The sequence below is a fragment of the Medicago sativa genome, chromosome 6 (genome assembly GCF_051527215.1).
Source record: "Medicago sativa cultivar Bolivia chromosome 6, Bolivia_mono, whole genome shotgun sequence".
Classification (NCBI taxonomy): Eukaryota; Viridiplantae; Streptophyta; class Magnoliopsida; order Fabales; family Fabaceae; genus Medicago; species Medicago sativa.
Window position 1 is genome coordinate 4,512,032 of NC_140754.1, and position 20,679 is coordinate 4,532,710.

A 20,679-nucleotide genomic window follows, 5' to 3' on the forward strand; every position below is an offset into this window, starting at 1 on the left:
GTGGGGCGTGAGAGAGTCTTCACTGTCTCTCATCTTCAGTTTGCTTATGACACTTTAATTGTGGGGAATAAAAGTTGGGCGAATGTCAGAGCTATGCGGGCTGTTTTGTATTTATTTGAGGCTATGTCGGGTTTGAAAGTAAATTTTCAAAAGAGTGAGCTGGTTGGTGTTAATGTTAGTCGTTCTTGGTTACTTGAAGCGGCGACTGTTTTAAATTGTCGGGTGTCAGCCCTGCCTTTAATGTATCTTGGCCTTCCTGTGGGCGGTGACTCTCGTCGGTCGAATTTTTAGGAACCGGTTGTGAACCATATCAAATCTCGTCTGTCAAGTTGGAAGAGTAAGTACTTATCTTTTGGTGGTCGTCTGGTTCTCCTAAAGTCTGTCCTGACTTCGCTCCCTGTCTACACTCTTTCCTTCTTCAAAACTCTCTCAGGTATCATCTCCTCTATCAATTCTCTTTTTATTCGTTTTTTTTTTTTTGGGTGAGTGAGGATAATAGGAAAATTTCGTGGATTGATTGGGACACTATTTGTTTGCATAAGGAGGTTGGTGGTTTGGGGGTAAGGAGACTTAGGGAGTTTAATTTAGCTTTGTTAGAGAAGTGGTGTTGGAGGCAGGTGACAGATAAAGAGGGGTTGTGGTTCCATCTTCTAGTCGCTAGATACGGTATAGAGGGAGGGCGCGTGCAGCCAGGTGGTTGCGAGGGATCGGTGTGGTGGAGGGAGATAATAAATATCCGTGACGGTTTAGGGTCGGCGTTGGGCAATTGGTATGCTGACAATGTCCGGCTAAAAGTTGGAAATGGATTAAATACTTTGTTTTGGTTGGATAGGTGGGTGGGTGATGTGCCTCTTCGAGATCGTTATCGTCGTTTGTTTGATTTATATGATAATAAAGAGGTAACAGTGGCTCAAATGTTTGCTTTAGGGTGGGCCGAGGGAGGGGGCGTGGAGATGGCGAAGAAGGCTTTGGGTGTGGGAGGAGGAGTTAGTAAAGGAGTGTAGGACTTTACTACTGACTGTTTCGTTGTAGGTTGAAAATGATGATGTCTGGACTTGGATTCCGGATCCCTTGGCAGGTTACACAGTTAGAGGGGCTTACCGGGTTCTCACGGACGTCACACACCTCAACCTTGATTTGCCTTTGATTTCTGATGATCTTCTTTGGAGGAAGGACATCCCTCTTAAGGTCTTGATTTTTGCTTGAAGGCTTTTTCGAAATAGGTTGCCTACAAAGGTTAATTTATTTCGTCGGGGTATAATACAACATGAGGATCAATTGTGTGTCAGTGGGTGTGGTGAGCAGGAGACTAATGATCATTTATTCTTAAATTGCGGTGTTTTTGCGCAGCTTTGGCAATTGGTTCGAAATTGGTTACACGTTTATACAGCTTTGCCGTCAAACACAGAGGACCACTTCCTTCAGTTTGGCTCGGCTTCTGGTCATGCAAGATCGCGGTGCTCTTTGATGTTTATGATTTGATTTGCAACTTCTTGGGTTATCTGGAAGGAAAGAAACAACATAATATTCTGGGGCCAAGAGAACACAACTCTTAAGCTTTTGGAAAATATAAAACTTCTCTCCTTTTGGTGGCGTAAAGCAAATTGCGTTTATTTCCCTTATCAATTTCATGATTGGTGCCAAAACCCATTATTATGTGATGACATTCTGTCATTACGTAATATTAGGGACTTATTGTGACATTTTGATAGAGTTCTTATGCAATTTCTACTGTTCTGGAGTGCAAAAAGCTTAAATGTTGAAGTCTGTTCGAAGGAAATCGCGCCACGCCAATTTCAAGCCGTGCTGCGATTTTTGAAGCAAAAATACACACTTCCTGTAAAGAGGAAATCGCGGCACGCCAATTAACAAGGCGCGGCGCGATTTTGATGGGTCAGGCCCATGACTTCTATAAATACTGCACTCAAGCTGAAGAACAAGGGTTACGATTTTGGAGAGCAAAGTGCGATTTTGAGACATCGGAGACGGCTAGAAGGGCGATTTCTTCAACCTTTTACCAATTCATGTATGTTTTAATTATTTCATTGATTATGCTATTTGTAAACTCGATTATGAGTAGCTAAATCTCTTAGAGATTAGATCCGAGATGAATCTTTGTAACCCTAATTGACACATGTTGCTGTGAAACTCTATTTTGTTTATGAATTCAATTCTAGTTTATTCAATTCAATTGTTCTTAATGCTTTTTATATCTTGATCACATATAACTTGATTTTGTGAGAATGAATGACCACTGACCATGGCTTTCAACTTAGACCTAATTGAATTGTTCTAATAAACAGGGTTAGTCTAGGAATAGATAATCGTTTGTTAGTGATAATAGGTTAACGTTCGGTAAAACCTTCAAGAATTATTAGACCACCTAAGGAATTAGGGGCTGTAGTTTAAGAAGAGGGTCCTAACTCAAGGGATTGATTAGGGCTATTTTGTTAATCATCGTAAATTAGAAAAGGATTCATAACAAATAGGTGCAGTAGACCAATTAGGGGAACTTAGAGGATTCGAAGGATCTGATCTCATCTTTCTCTCTTATTTTCTAACCAAATCTTTATTTTATGTTTATTTACTTTTTACGCAAATCAAATCTACTGCCTAGTGGCAAACAAAATAACTTTTATGCATCCTAAATATTAACCTTATTGCTGAATTGAGATTAACACAGTCCTCGTGGGATCGATATTTTTACTACTTCGATAGTATTTGGTGCACTTGCCAAACTTCTATCAAGTTTTTGGCGCCGTTGCCGGGGACTGTTGAGTCATTTCAATAAGGCAATTACGTTATTATTTAGGATTTCTGTCTTTTATATTTTTGTATATATATTTATAAAAAAGAAAAAAAAAATATTATGCTCTTTGTTTTCTTCTCATTGTACTGTGCTACTGAAAAGTTTATCCAAGTTTTGCAGCTATGATAGACAGGGTACTCCTCTATGACACAGAAGAGATTGCTAAGCTGCAGTATGAAAAATATATGCTATCTTTTAAGATCAAAATTTTGGACAACAAAATCTCGAGTTGTGGTCATTATGAGGCGAATCAACCAGGTAGTGATGGTGAAGGGAAGAAAGAGGTGATCAGCATCGATTACAATACTCAACTTCAGAATATTTTAGATGACTTCTTGGTGTCAAATCAAGTTTCATTTGAGAAGTTTGATGTTCAGTGTGGTGATCTTGTTGAGAAAGCACATGAGTCTCAGAGGAAGCTGGTTCAGATGAAGAGTGAGTGTCACAAGGTTGAGGTGGAAGAAAAACCCAAAGTGAGGAGTGTTGACATTTTCCCGAAGTCTGAACCAACGGAGGTTGAGGAAATCACTCGTTTGCAGATGGATGCACGTCCTTCTTTACGGTGGGAGAGCTTAAACTCTAAAGGTTTAACAGTGAGAGCATGGGAGCATCTACTTCTTTGCTACAAATTCATGGAATTCCTACCAAACAAGAGGAAGAAGAAGGATGATGTGTTCTTTCTGACATATTTGCCACCCTAACAGTGGTTGAAGTGTCAAGCTCAATGACGTAAAAGAAAGCGCTTGGTGGGAGGCAACCCACTGTTTAATTTTCAGGTATGATTTTATTGCTTTCAAAAATAAAAACACAAAAATATTTTTCTTTTCTTTTTAATATGAGGCAGGAAAGTTTTCGAAAAATTGTTCTAGTACCTCCTATCAAGAAAATCATGCAAGGTACTGATGTCTTGCATGATTCTCTCTTCAAAAGTTTTTCAAAAATTCAATAAGACTCAGGCCTTTTTCAAGAAAACAAGTTTTGGCATGAGAGAACTCCCTGTTTCTACAAAATCGCGCCGCGCCTGTATATGGCCGCAGCGCGATTTTTCTCCTCAGCCTATAAAAACCTCACTATTCATCATCATTTTCATTCCATTTTTCCTACTTTTCTCTACCAAAAATTTCCCTAGACTTCCCATTCACGAATTTTTCCCATCTTAATCTACCTTATCACTTCCTAAACATCATCAAACCACAATCCAATCACAAATTCATCAATCCAAACCATTATCATTCACAATCCATCACAATCCATCATAATTTTCCCAAACTTCACAAAACTTCCTTTTCACCACCTTCCTTAACCACAAATGGCCTCCAACCCACGAAACACTTGCTCAAAGAAAGCCACCAACCCCAAGCCACCCACAAGCAAAGCCAAACGCCCTCGTGCCGCATCCGAACCACCCGAAAACGCCATTCATTTCATCAATGACCAAGCCCAAGAGTTCCACCAATCCATGAAAAGTTTTGAAGTTGTGGGGGAGAGAAAGTTTGACTTCACAAGGCTTGTTAAGTATCCGTTCTTTGAGGCTGAATTACGAAGGAGAGGGTGGACGAAGTTGAATGAGGTGATCGAAGAAGCGAACAACAAAACCGTGATCGTTGAATTCTTTGCAAATGCACGGGTTTCCGATACACCCTTTCAATCTTTTGTTTGGGGCAAGACCATTGATTTCAGCCCTGAAGCGCTTAATGAATGGCTGAATGTTCAACCACCGGAGGAGTGTTGGGTTGAGAAACTGAGGAGGGAGAGATTTGGTATGACAGAGGATACATTTGATGACATCATTACCACGATGTGTAGGCCTGGGTCGACTTGGAAAAAATTCCGGATGCTTACGTATGCTGAGATGTTACCATGATGATGTGAACATGGGCTGATCTACTGATGGATTAGCATTTTTCTGCTTTGTATTTTATTTTCAATCATTTTTCTTTTGATGTATTTTCTTTATTTTCTTTTTAATGTCGAAGTCCATTGAACTATTTCCCTATTGTAATTGCTCCTGCACTTGTTTTATTGATGAATTTGTTTTGTTTCATGTGACCTATTCCAGTTTAGTAACAGTTGTTTGATGAAACGGTATTCCAAAAGTTCTAAAGGAGGGGTGACTTGATTCAAAGGCGAAGTGTACGGCGTTGCTAGGTAGTCACATACTCCCAGAAATCTCAGCCATAAGGTTCATTGCCAAATTTTGTTTTTCAATTTACTTATATTTAGATTAGTTTTCCATGCAACTACATTTCTAGAACTTGCATTGTTTCTCTATTATTGATTGGTCTTTGTTAATTACACACTGAGGCAAAAGTGCTTGGTCCTGTGAGCCTTTTTGAAGCCTACCCTGTTTTAATTTGTTAAATTTATCCTTTCTTAACCAATTGTGAGCCGGTAGGATTATAACTTTTTGTTCGGTGACAAACTACATTACAAGCCTAGAGACTTTTAGGACTTGTCCCTTAATGAATTTCTGAGTTAAGGCATTGTAGAATGTTGCTAAAGATTAAGTTTGGGGTTGCTATTGGAATTTGCAACCAACTAAGTTTGGGGTGGGGGTACTAGAGAATAAGAGAACAAAAATATGAAATTGACATGCAAAATACACACAAAAATGGTGTATCAAAAAAAAAAAATGAATGATGAAAAAGGGACAAAACATTGAAAATCCGAGTAACTTCAAACTCGATTGTCCCTAAATGTTAAAAATGTTCTCTAGTACCTTTGCATTGATTGTATTTCCACAAGGTGAATGAATGAAGGATTGAATTTTGTACTTTAACTTCCGTAGGAATGCCTAACTCAAATTTTTTGTAGCCTACTTATCCAAATATATCCCACCTTTCACCTAAGCCCCGTTATAACCCTAAAGACCTCAAAAGTGTGTAATGATATTGACTTTGATTGATGTTTAGAAACTTTTCAAGCGTATGGTAATATGTAGACCTGCATGTCGACTGGTAGAACCCTATTTCATATTGATGCGTGGAGTTGTGAACTGGTGGATGCGAACAAGTCAAACTAGCTCATCTTTAGCTAGAAGGAGAATGAACTTTTGGGTACTATCGTTTTGTCAGGTAACTGTTATTTTACTGTCGTTTGTCACTGTTGCAAGCAAATTCCTTGAGGACAAGGAATGGTTTAAGTTTGGGGTTGTGATGACATTCTGTCATTACGTAATATTAGGGACTTATTGTGACATTTTGATAGAGTTCTTATGCAATTTCTACTGTTCTGGAGTGCAAAAAGCTTAAATGTTGAAGTCTGTTCGAAGGAAATCGCGCCACGCCAATTTCAAGCCGTGCTGCGATTTTTGAAGCAAAAATACACACTTCCTGTAAAGAGGAAATCGCGGCACGCCAATTAACAAGGCGCGGCGCGATTTTGATGGGTCAGGCCCATGACTTCTATAAATACTGCACTCAAGCTGAAGAACAAGGGTTACGATTTTGGAGAGCAAAGTGCGATTTTGAGACATCGGAGACGGCTAGAAGGGCGATTTCTTCAACCTTTTACCAATTCATGTATGTTTTAATTATTTCATTGATTATGCTATTTGTAAACTCGATTATGAGTAGCTAAATCTCTTAGAGATTAGATCCGAGATGAATCTTTGTAACCCTAATTGACACATGTTGCTGTGAAACTCTATTTTGTTTATGAATTCAATTCTAGTTTATTCAATTCAATTGTTCTTAATGCTTTTTATATCTTGATCACATATAACTTGATTTTGTGAGAATGAATGACCACTGACCATGGCTTTCAACTTAGACCTAATTGAATTGTTCTAATAAACAGGGTTAGTCTAGGAATAGATAATCGTTTGTTAGTGATAATAGGTTAACGTTCGGTAAAACCTTCAAGAATTATTAGACCACCTAAGGAATTAGGGGCTGTAGTTTAAGAAGAGGGTCCTAACTCAAGGGATTGATTAGGGCTATTTTGTTAATCATCGTAAATTAGAAAAGGATTCATAACAAATAGGTGCAGTAGACCAATTAGGGGAACTTAGAGGATTCGAAGGATCTGATCTCATCTTTCTCTCTTATTTTCTAACCAAATCTTTATTTTATGTTTATTTACTTTTTACGCAAATCAAATCTACTGCCTAGTGGCAAACAAAATAACTTTTATGCATCCTAAATATTAACCTTATTGCTGAATTGAGATTAACACAGTCCTCGTGGGATCGATATTTTTACTACTTCGATAGTATTTGGTGCACTTGCCAAACTTCTATCATTATGCTTGGGTGGTACTTAATTATTTTTATTCTGTTATTTGAACTCTTGTTGTAACTTTGGTTTGTCCTCTCTAGCACTCCTTGTGCTGGTGGGATGGTTTGTTGGTGTTAATATATTCCATTTTGATTTCTTCAAAAAAAAAATATTTAACGGACCAAAATGTAACTTTTATTAATTAGGGGAGCAAAACGAAATTTAAAAATTAATTAAGGGATCAAATATCGAATTAAGCCTTATATAAAAGTGAGATGAAACTTTGTGGCAATTAAATCGTGTTCACCATAAAATGATAGTTAATTGTCGTTCAACATTTTTTAGATCGGTCAAATTATTTTTTAAATTGGTTCATTTGATTTAAAAATCTTCCAAACAATAGTTAATTACGGCTGAAGATATTTTCAGGGTACTTGCGAGCAATTCATGGATGCTTAAATAGCAATTTCCCTTTAATTTATTATGGTTGTTGTTTAGGTGATTGTTAGCTGTTTCCAAGTGAAAAACTGGTTTTCATGCTACTTAATCAGATTGCTCCAAAACTTTCCCAGAAAATCACAAAAAAAATCAAGGATCATACTGGACCTTGCCTTTTAAAATCCAAAACTCCATTATTTAGACTCATTTTTCATTTTTGTTTTCATTTTTCATATTCTCTGAAAAATACCAAAAAATTGCATTAATCTTATTTGATTTTTAGAATTTTTGGTGGTATTTTTATTTATATTTTTTTATTTTATTTGATATGTTTTTATCATTTTTTACTTTATTTTTTTTGTTCTTTTTAAATGCGAAATTTGCAACTGCTGAAGTGGGAGAGATTCTGATTGCTGCTTATATATAACATATTTCACATTATATAATCCGAAAACGTCCAAACTGTATTGAGATTATATAATCTGATACCCCATGAATATTTTTGTAAAAAAAAAAAATAGGACGCGTGTGAAGATGATAGAGTGAGAATAAATTGTTATGGAAATATTAATTTAGAGATACCATTACTTCTAAATATGTATCCGTTAATTTAAAATTCTTGAAATATCAATTTATTTTATCTCTTGCGTACCTATTAAGCAATTCACTCTTTGTCAATGGTTGGTTTTATCCATGGATATCATTCATATAATTTTGTTGGCATCACTCTATTAACTGCTACTATTACTCTTATGTTTTCCCTTCACAAGTTTATTATTACTACTTACTATTATATTCATTTGATCTTTTTATTCATTTATATACTGTGTTCTTTTTTTTAACAACTAATTGCTTATATTTGTCATTAAAAAAATCTTTTATTTTAAGGACAAACTTTGGTGCATTTTCCTTGCATGCTTTTCGTATGGTTCTTCACTTAATTAAAACTCATTTTTTTGTGGTTATAACAAGCTTTGAAAAAAAAAATTTGTTTTGAGAAATCATAGGTAGTTGTGAGTATTTTATGTGAAGTACCACACAAAAAGCATTTAAGAAAATGCACCTAAGTTTTATCCTTATTTTAATTCGAGCAAAAAACTTAGATGTATTTTCTTAGGTGCTTTTCATATGATTCCTAAATAAACTACTCATGAAAAATGTATTTTTAGCTAAAAAAACTCATAAAAAATTCACATGAGTTTTGTCTTAATTCAAACTATTTATTCGTTTCTCGATTTTCTCCTTCACTACATTTCATTTTAAATTATAATTTATTTAGCATAGATTTTGTAAAATTTAATAGATAATTCATTCATTTTAAAATATTAAATTGATAGAGAAAAATTTAGATGATTATCTGCTTAAATTATTTATTTTAATTAATTATATATATATTTATAAGGAAATAATTTTGTTTGCCTACATGTGCTCATTTTTTTTTCATTCTAAACACGCACTCTTAATAATTTTTCAACTTAGGTAACTAGGATTTATTTATTTTATATTTTAAGTAGTTTTTTTTTAAACTTGGTATCTGGTCTAATGATCATCTAATCCGAAAGGTCCAATGTCACTGCCCATTTGCTGGACCCATTTAAATCCATATTTTATGTAGATATTAATAGTTTATTTAACAAGTTACATGTAATATCACCACAAAGAATTTAAGTGTTATAATATGAGCAATCTTTTTACTTTTATTAGTTTTAAATTATAAGTATTTTCAATAAATATTATACATATAACACAAACAATAATATTATTGATAATTTTTTCAATTTAGAAAGCTACAATTTCTTTATCTTTTTGTCAAAAAAACTAGAATTTATTTATTCTATTCTTGAAGCATATATTAATAGTTTTTATCAATAAAATACAAGTATTTGTCAAAAAAAAAAATCAATAAAATACGAGTCATCGTATGAGTAATCTTTTTTCTTTTATAGCTCATGAGTTATATAAACTATTAATAAATATTATACATAAAACACAAATATTAATGTTATATATATATATATATATATATATATGTATATGTATATATGTATATGAGTTTTGCTAGAAGACACCTTTTATGAAGGTGTCTTTTAGCAAAGTTATAATTAAAAAGTGGAAATCACACTTTAAGGTATGGATTGCTAAAAGACACCTTCATAGGTGGTTTCTAGCAAAACCCTATATATATATATATATATATATATATATATATATATATATATATATATATATATATATATATATATATATATATAAAATTATGTGCAGCGACGACTACAAGTAACATACGATTTTCTTTTTGTTCAATATAGACGAGATATTTAACTTTTTTTTGTGCTTGTAACATTTTTGTTTTTAAAATAAAATATTATACTTTAATTTTTTTTGTAAAGCATAATTATTTTAAAATAAAATTTTATACTTTCAATTTATTTTGTAAAGTATAAAAACTGAAATGGAATAAATTTAAAATAAAACTTTAGCAAAAAATAATAATTTAATAATATATAAAATGTACGTAAAATATAATTTAATAATTTTATTAGAATTAAGAATGTCCTTTATGTTATTTTGCATTTATCGACTAGTTAAACCTCTAAAATCACGATTCAATACAAAAAAAAATCTAAATAGTGTTAAAGATGTGACTAAATATTTTTCTTTTATATTTTTCTATTTGTGTGCCCAAATATTTTTGATTTTGGTTTGTGATTATGCAAGAGTTGCTCGACCCTAGAGTATAAGGTAAATAATATCAAAAGTTAATTGAAAAACAATAATAGAAACATTGATATCATTAGCGCTGAATTGATTGAGAGTATGAAGCCACACTGAGGTTTAATTTAATAAGGTGGAAAGTCGTGGATGTTGTTATACCCTAATTTTGGACCTAAAAATACTTATTCAATTCTTCTTTTCTTGCATTATAAGTCATTTGAACTGTCTCTGATCAATTACATCTTTCTCTGCATTTTATTTCAATATTATTTGCAAAATTCATGAAAAAGGGTATTTTAGTCATTTCCTGCATTTAATTCATTTTAATCCTTGAAAATTGTTTGAGTCTTTTAAATTGGTCTGTATAAGTCCTTGTTTCAATCTCATGTCAAAACTCATTTCAAAAATATCAGTTGAGTCATTTTTTAGTCAGTTTAGCCCCTAGGGGCATTTTAGTCATTTCCTATGTTAAAATTTCTTTCAATCTTTAAAAATTTGTTTGAGTCCTTCAAATAGTTTGAATAAGTCTTCATTTCAATTCTACGTCAGAATCCATTTCAAGAATTGCATTTAAAGTCATTTCGAGTCAATTTTGCCCCTAAGGGCGTTTTAGTCTTTTCATGTGTTAAAACCCTGTTTAAATTCTAAAAATGGTCTCTGAGTCTTTTAATTCGCTTGTATAAACTCTTGCTTTAATCCCTTGTAAAAAAAATCATTTTAAAATTGCATTTGAGTCGTTTTGAGTCATTTTAGTCCCTAGGGGCGTTTTGGTCATTTCACATAATATTTCTGATTCGTTTTAATCTGCTTTGTTGTTTTTAATCGTCTCGTTTTACGTTAATTTTCAATTTACTTTTTCAATTCAATTTTAGTTTTAATTTTCATTTTGGTCCTTATACTTTTGTTATTTGCATTTTAATCCCTTTTTAAGTTTGTTAGAGTCCAAATGCCATGTGTCCAAATGCTATTGGTCCTTAAGAGTTTGTTACAAGTCTAGTGCCACATGCCTCATTCCAATTGGTCCAAGGTTTACCACATCATCTATAAATGGGTCAAAGTCAAGTCAAAGTCCAATTCAATCATTTTCCACAAAAAAATCCACAAAAAAATAATAAAACCAATTTCCCTTTTTTTCCCTCTTTTCTTGCTTCAGCCGTAACAAACATCACCACCACCATAACTACTTTTTTCACCACCACCAAAACCACCCTAACTAACTGTCCACCACCACTTTCTCATCCCTAACTAACTCCCTCCACCCTAACTAATCCTCAACTACCTCTTCTAACCAATTTCCACCACCACAAACCACCATCATCTTCACCATTCAAGTCTCATAACCACCTCCAACAACCTCCATTATCATCTTCAACCTCACTTCAACCACCACAACCACCACAAATCCTCCATAACCAAAACCTTCATCATCACATTCAACCTCCATAATCCTCGTCCATAACCGATTCCACCCTCAATTTCGACGATCGCCGCTGATTCATTTATCGTTTTTCATCATTCCGGAACCGAGTTCACCATTAGTTTCACCTCAATCATCGCCGTAGCATGAATCGAGCAGCCGTCTCGTGTTTTCAATCAATCAACAACAGCAGTCCCTATCCTTTGAATTCGCAACAATCCTCCAAGTCTCAAATCAAGCATCGAAAGAAAGGTAACAGAACCGAATCCAAGCCAGAAGAAGAAGATTCGGAACAGAACAGAAACGGATTTTGAAAGAAGAAGATGAACGTGAATTGGCTGGAATCAACATACAACCACGGCGGCGAATCCTGCTCTGGCCGATGAACTTGCATCATCGCTCGCCGGAAACAACAACAACGGCGGCGAATTCAGATTGAACGAGCCAGAACGCAACCGATTCAGACTCGAAACGGAATCAAGGACAAAGCCGAGTCCAAACCGCAAGGAATGAGGTTCGAATTCAACAAGGTAACACGTTTTCTTCCGATCTGCACCGTCTCATTGTTCTTGATGTGAATCCGAATACATGTTTGAGAGAAAGAGAGTTTTCGTGTATCTTCCTGGAATACGGGCATCGCTATTTTTTTTCTTGTTCGGAAATTGGATTCTTCTTTTTCCTTCTTTCTTCATGAAACATGGTTCTTGGGAGAAGCTTATGAACAAAGCGAAACAGAGAAGAAGAGATACTGTTTTGTTTCAATTTCACTTCCAAACCCATAGCCTTGACCCATGTCCTGTGGATCCAACCCGTTTTCCCCTTGGATTGGGCTTGGGCTTTGGATTGTTTGCTGTCTTTGTTCTGAGGGGATTTTCTTGCTGTTCACACACATGCCTAATACTTTTTCCACCCCTGCCATGCCTAAAGCGTTTTAGAAAATCCCATAAAAATTCATAGTTATTTCTTGATAATTTTGTGGTGTTTGTATGATAATCTTGTACTAAAAAAACTTGAAGAAATAGTATGTTAATTTCTTGTTTTAATTTTGAAGATTTTGTGTTAAAAAACTTGTGAAAATTGCTTGATTTCGATTCCAATGCTTGACATGTGTTTGTGATCCATGATGTATGATTTCGTGATATTTTTAACTGTTTAAATGTGTATGCCACTGCATGTGAATCTTTTCGTGCTTTATTACTTGTTTTACAAGTTTTGTATGTGAATAAATAGTGTGGAATAAGCCTAACTTTTGTCCTAAATGCTTGACATGTTACACTCCTTTAATCCTCCTTGAGAAAACTGATTTGGCACTCTTTGGGAACTTGTTAAAATATGAGGATTATAGGTCTTGTTCGAGCCTTGCATTGTTGATGAATCTTTAGGCCTATTTTGCACTATTTTTGCCATGTTTTGTAGTATTTTTCTTGCTTTTGTTATAGTGATATTTCCTTGCTTTTATCTCTTGATGTTGTCATGTGCTACTAACCCTTTTGTTTCATGTTTTCTTAAGCATCCTATCCTCCATTTCCTCTTTATTTCCTTGCAATTTAATTTTCATGCAAAGTTAGAATGTAAAGCTTAGGAAATTTTGTAATATTCTTCCTTATGTTTTTAATTCTTGCAAGACCATAGAATGTATCTAGGGTATGATGTAAAGGACAATGGACTCTAATGATGTACACCGACACAAGCACCGACACATGCACACACATCACTTTAGATATATAGCTAGAATATGCATGTTTAGATGTATGTTTAGGATTGTATGTTTAGATGAATGTTTAGGCTTTACACTTAGAAAAATCATTTTCTAAAAAATATGAACAAACTTCACTCAAATCATTTTCTAAATAAACCTTGGGATCAAAATCCCATTGTAATTTTCCCTTTCATTTTCTTAATCAAAATTTCAATGAAAATAATCATATTTGACTTCTTTTGCAAATCACTAATCCAACCTCACCTTTTCTAAATCTCATGCCCTTGAGGCCTCTTTCTATTCTTCAAATTCCAAATTTTCAACTTTAAAATCAACCAACAAAAACAAAAACATTCTTGAGAGAGAACTACGGTGGATTTGATCCCTTAAACGGGTACGTAGGCAAGGAACAAAATTCCTTCAATTCAAATAAAATAAAAATCCAAAAACATTCTTCTCCCTCCAATTCTTCACTTAGAATACCTTTAGGTTTAATATCATCTTTCAAAATAGCATTTAAAAATAAAGCGCGCGCGTAGAAATTAAAGACGGTTCCTATAGGATACTATAGTCGTTATGGGTGCCTAACACCTTCCCGTAGCGAAAACAACTCCCGGACCTCGATTCTCAAGGGTTTTGCTTACTTTTTCCCTTCCCAAGAAAAAATAAGATATCACCGGTTAGAAAGGTTCAAACGTAATCAATGTTTGACACCCGAAAAACCAAGATAAAACAGATGTGTACACATCACCAACGTTGAATTGAGTTTGAATTCATATGTAGCAATGGTGCTGATGCAATAAGGTGGAAAGTTGTGGACGATTGTATATCACCGGCTTTGAATTTCATGTGTAGCAATGGTGCAGATTGAAGGACGGGGATCTTCTGTTGTAGCTGCTTCACGCAGTGGTAGATCTCGATCGTAGAAAAGTGATCAAATGGTTCAAATTTGTTTGATTAGCTATAGACAGTTTCATCTCAGCCATTTATTTTTTATCGGACGATTGTTAGCAGTTACAATGTGACACAGTAACTGCGTGGGATCCGTTTCTGCAAATTAAATAAGCTGGAAAATTGCGGATCGATGACACAAAGTTAAACTATTATGAAAACCTACTTTTCCTTTTACTTATCTCACAACCTTTTCCCTTCCTCCCCACCACCACCACCATTTAATTGAAAGCAAATTGGAGTTGATGAAATCTCCACCAACAACCTATTGAAAATATGCATGAAACAAAGTTCCTTTTCTTTACTTATGTTTAGAATTTGCGATTGCTTTCTTGATTCTTATCACGGCAGTCATTAGTTTGATGCTTGCCTCAACAGTTGTAATCACAACTCTTTTATTTTGGTTATGATAATAATAAAAGTTTGATATTTGTTTGTTGAAAATAATTTTTATTTGCATTCGATATCTTTGAAAAGAAACGAAACTGGTTATTTCCTATATTCATGACGTGTAACACCGTTGACAAGAGCTTCCACATCAATACAAAAAGGCCAATAGGTGTTAATGTATTTGAGTTGAAACTTGCTTGTCCTTTCGTCTATTTAACAAATATGTGGAATCAAAATCAAATAGTACTTTGGTTTGGATTCACTCTATAAGATCTAACTCAACTAATATTATATTATTAGATTGGACATTGTACCTTGATTCAAATTTTATTTCGGTCTATGTAAAAAATCAAATACATTTTAACCTAAAAAAGTTTGTTTGTCGGTCACGATAAAAGGAGTATGACAACATAAGTTATCATGTTTCTATATAATCACTTATTTGATGAATAAATTCATTTGTATTTCTTTAGTGATCTTTGGCTTTGCAATAGTTTGTCTGATGTTTAAGATAGCCGCCATTTGAATTGAGCTTATTTTAAGCTTATAAAAAATAACTTATGCAAATAAATAAGCTTTTATATTAATTCATAAGTTCTCACTAACGAAAATTTCATCTTTATAAATAATAAACAAAAGCATATTTATTTGCATAAGCTGCTTTGCATAAGTTCAAAATAAGCTCAATCCAAACGGGTCCATAGTCCTATTTGCGAACTAATTTGTCTTGTTTTGTCAGTATTGTAGAGACTAGAGACTAATATAGTAAAACGAATTAATTAAATCTCTCTTTTGTAAGGACAAGGTGTTAAGGATTAGTGTAACATGAATGAACCACTGTTTTCTAGGTTGAAGATAAACATTGAGAATTTGGAACAAAAAGACAATAAAGCAAAATGCAATTAAATAACTTATAGAAAGAGCCACTGGCATTAGAATAAAATGTCCAGCAGAAATATTATTAGAAGGAAAAAACCATCAAATATTTGTAGTATTCTCAACGGATCCAGAAATTTTAATAAGCGGGGTTAAGTCATCTCATAAAAATTTATATAAAATTTTATAAGTTATAACTAATAAATACTTCATCCGTCCCGCAATAGTTGACCCATTTGAAAATGTGTAATTTTGATCTAAATTACTTTGACCATATTTTTCTACTAATATACAAAGATAAATAATACCACAGTCCCTCCGTTTCAAAATGAGTGTCGCTTTAGAAAAAAAATTTGTTTCAAAATGAATGTCGCTTTCAGTTTCCAATGCAATAATAACTTTTTCTTTTCAATTGTACCCTCCAATTAATACTCTGCACACTACTTCCAAAGTATTACTTTTAAAACTAATCAATAGTTAATAAGGATAATTTGGTAAAATAACCATTCTCTTTCTTTTAATCATTGCATTTCTTAATATGTGTGTAAACACCTAAAACGACACTCATTTTAAAACGGAGGGAGTATAAGATGTCGTTAGATTTGTCTCGATGAGTATTTTCAAAATATCACATTTTCATAATTTTTTCTAATATATTATTCAAGATATTTAAGCTCAAAATTATGCATTGGCATGCGTAATAAAGTCAACTGTGTCAAGTATTAAAGGACATATAGAGTATATATAAACATCAAACTTGATACAAAAAACTAAGCAATATTTTTTAGGGACTAATAGACCTCTAAAAAGAAAAATATAGGGCCTAAATTTCGTACTTATTTTTTGGGGCCTAGGGCGGTCGCCCTCTTCGCCCTGCCTCATATACGGCCCTATCCGAATGCTAAGAATCCAACATTAATTTCAAAACTCAAATAACACTATTCTCTCACTTGCTTGTCCTTTTAAAATTCCAACTAATTTAACAAACTATACAAATTATAAATTATTATAGAATATAATGTTTTGGACTAATTCCTTGGCCACTCTTTGATAATCCTTCAATCACATGGTTTCATAATACTTAGGAGAGAAATGTGGTTTAACCAAAATCTCAAGTGGTGTAGCTTTTTCATTGGTCATTCCAAGGTTTTCAGTCATATCAACTGGTTCATTAGATCCATTTAAAATTTCAAAGGAGTGTAAAAAATTAGCCAAAGTTAAATGAATCATATGAAGTCCAAAAGATATTCCAGGACATATCCTTCTACCACTTCCAAATGGTAACAACTCAAAATGTTGACCCTTGGCATCAATATCTTTGTGAGTGGTAAGAAACCTTTCTGGTTTGAATTCTAATGGATCTGGCCAAATACTTGGATCAGTTTGAATTTTCCAAAGATTTGTGATAAGTCTAGTTCCTTTTTTGATATGATAGCCACCTAACTTACAATCTTCTGTGAATTCACGAGGTGCTGAGAGAGGACCTGGAGGATACAATCTTAGGGTTTCTTTGACTATTGCTTGAAGATATACCAACTTATTTATGTCTGAGTCATTTATGAATTTTTCTTCCCCAATTTGGATATTGAGTTCCTCTTTTGCTTTTACTAATACATGAGGATTTCTCAATAGTAAACAAATTACCCATGTAAGGGTAACTGTGCTTGTATCAGTTGCTCCCAATATCAATGCCTGCAAATCAAGTGAATATTCTCTAAATAAGAACAAATTGTTCTAGCAAACATTATTGTTTTGTTGTTATTTTTAAGATCATGCTAACTAATTTGTTTTTTTTTTCTTCCAAACTTGATAGGGATGATTTTGTTTCATGCTTTGATACTTCACAACCCATGTTTTACTTGGATTTTACTTACTTCATAATTGAACTCGCGATTACAAGTGCGCCCATTTTTCTAAAAACCAAAGGATGAAGACAAAAACATTTATAAAACTAACTTATGACATTTATCCCTTAAAAAAAACGCGGGGAGTGTTTGTTTCAAGGTTAAGAATGACATTCCCGGGAATACATGGCTAGGGAATGACTGTACCCATGTTTGTTACGAGGTTGAGAAAAAGATATTCCTGGGTATAAAGGTTCTTGGGGAATGAAGTAACTTCCCATAACTTCCAATATTCCTATGAATTTATTCTCATGTAAAGAGATGGGAAAGTGCATTCCCATGATATTCTGCATAGATTTAAAAAATAAAATTGTAACTTCCAATTTTTCCAGGAATGTTAAGTTATTTGTCAAACACTTTTTTTAACAAATACCCAGGAATCAGATTTTCATAATTTCATTCCCGGGTATGTTATTCCTTAAAATAATTTGTGTTTCCCCAAAACAAACGCTCCCCAGTTAAATTTTCATAAAAAGCATAATTTTGATATATTGTCTCTATAAAAAATTTACATTGTTATCAAATCACAAATTTACCTTACATAAAAAAGTCTAACAATTGTGATTTCTTTTTTTTTTTTTTTTGAAGGAAACAATTGTGATTTCTTAACAATATAAAAAAATATATTTATACATTATACTTAAAATGTCTGTTGATGAAATCCAATAAAGACACTAAAAAATAGTTTCAGTATATGTAACATTCTTTTTTACGAAAAATATTAGTTTAATATAATCATATATATGTTCAACATATACATACCAATGTTGTGGCTTTGTTTATAGTATCAGCATCGAACCCACCAATTGTAGCACCATCAAGCATTGAAATCATCATGTCCATAAAATCTTGGTCACTTTCAACCTTTTCACCCAAACCCTTATTCTTGTGATGCTCCACTAACCAATCATCTAAAACTATGTCCAATTCTTTGGCAGTTTCTTTCATTGCTTTCACTCCTAATTTCATCCATCTTAGAATTGGAACTGCATCAGCCATTGTACATACCCCTAACATATGCATGAACTCTCTCAATGCCTTTACAATATTTTGTGCTTCTTTCTCTTTTACTACGGCTGTTTCACCAAAATATCTCTTCCCAGCCATTGTTTGGAAAACTATATATTGAATGAATTTGTTAGATTTACAATTTTGATTAACACTCAGGTACCCTAACCTAGAATTCTGTTGGGTATCAAAGAATTCTCTTTATGTTTTTGTACTCTAAAAATTGAAAGTGTTTTTCATGCTTGCTTAGAATTCAAGAAAAGTTTTTAAGAAGTTTCTTGCTAATAGGACATGTGTATATATATATATATATATATATATATATATATATATATATATATATATATATATATATATATATATATATATATATATATATATATATATATATATATATATCCTAAAATAAAATTTTAGGATGAGGGGATGATGTCCGATCCAAGACGGGGAAGACCTTAGACTTTAAAGACATATGCATCACAATTTTAGATGTTACCGAGAATTATCACATGAACTTTTGTCGTCGCATAAAATTAAATGAATGTCACACTATGATATAGGACCTAAAATTATTCTTTCAAACTTTGGAAAGATGGAAATCAAGATTTGTTTATTTTACATAAAAAAAACATGAAATTTAGAGAGGTAAAACATGAAACTACTCTCTAACTTTCTCACTAAGTTTTTTGATAAGAAGATTAGAGGGATTATAAACACAAACAAGTATTATATTAACTAATTAGAACAAACAAAGTTTGAAAGAAACATTTCTATGTTTTAGAGTTAAAATCAACACTTTTTTTTTGCAGGGACCAAAGTTAAGACTATAATAGAGATTAGAAAGTTAATTAGACCTATAATCAAATGAATAACTTAAAACTATATTAATTACCTATATTGAATACCAACTGGGTGAACCATTGCTTCATCTCCACCAACAAGTACCCAGAATCATTCCTTGTGTTAGACCAAGCATGGAAAAGCTCTTTAATCGAAGTTTTAACTTCCGTAACTCGAACATGGCTTAGTTGTTCCATTCGACGATTCGAAAGGAAGATACTAACAATTTTACGCATTTCGCGCCAATAAGGACCATAGGGTGCAAAACCAAAGCTAGCTTGATTGTAAGCTATATGCTCAATTGCAACAAGTTTAGAACGAGACGAAACGGCAACGTCGTTTATAGTGTAACACTCCTTTGCCATTTCCCAATTGCTTAGTACCAAAGCACGATTTGTACCAAGTTTTATGGTGAATAGGGGTCCATATTTGTTAGCCATGGTGCCTAATGTTTTATGAGGTGTTTTAGAACCACCTAAGACTAAGAGGTGACCTAGTATTGGCCATGCACCTGAGGCCATGGGAGGTTCTCTACCCTTATTACCAACTTTGGAAGGACGAAAATGGAAAAAATAAATTAAGAATATTAGAGAAAGCAATCCTATTGTTGTGACATTTTGGAAATTTAGAACTAAATCCATTTTTAGCTATAATTGAAGTTTTGGGTATGGAGACGTTGTTTGGAGAATTTTTATATATGGTGTGGATGTTGTTGTAGCTCCTTATGGTTTCATTTATAAGTATGGAAACGTTGAATAAGTATGATATGATGTCATCAATGTAACTCTTACTATTAAACTTTTTTTAAGTACGTACGAAAAAGATGAATATTGTGGGTTTAAATATGCGTTCTAACACATCAAATATCATTGTAGTTTTTTTTGCTACTTATAACATAAACTTATATATAGACAATTTTCATTTTTCAAAATGAAAATTGTGTATATATAAGTATATTTCACTAATTTAGCAATGAAAGAACTAGTTAGACTTTTTTTTTTGGGGCTTATACAGTTTTAGTCACTAAAGCTCTAATTTGTTGAATAGTAGATCAAAACAAGTGGACAATCAAAAAAGACAAAAGAAGAAGTTTGAAAAAAGAAAAAGAAAGGGATATCCTACGATTAAAATAAATTATGATTTTTTTAGGCTTTGAAAGCAAATTGTGCGTTCGGCAGGATAATTAAGTGTATGAAACAAACACTAAAGAACGACAAGTGAAATTGAGAAAACTCAACAGAATCTAACTTTTAAACGTGAGCATTGGAGAAATTTTTACCTAAGTGAGGTCGATGGTTATACAAACCTAAGAGCATCTTTAATAATGTATCTCAAATATACCTTACTAAAGATGCTTTTATCGATGGAGGGGAACTACGTGGCAGTGTGGGTTGCAAAAACTTGTTTGGAGTATC

At 33.2% G+C, this 20,679-nt stretch overlaps 1 protein-coding gene across 1 annotated transcript; it reads right to left on the reverse strand.

The window, feature by feature from the left end:
• Window positions 1-16,544: 16,544 nt before the first annotated feature.
• On the reverse strand, window positions 16,545-19,905 carry LOC146912204 (cytochrome P450 82A3-like). Its single transcript, XM_085719824.1, has 3 exons — window positions 19,317-19,905; window positions 18,179-18,534; window positions 16,545-17,204 (listed from the first exon to the last, which is right to left on the reverse strand). The coding sequence occupies exons 1-3, from the start codon at window positions 19,903-19,905 to the stop codon at window positions 16,575-16,577; spliced, it is 1,575 nt and encodes a 524-aa protein (XP_085575950.1). The 3' UTR covers window positions 16,545-16,574.
• Window positions 19,906-20,679: the final 774 nt, after the last annotated feature.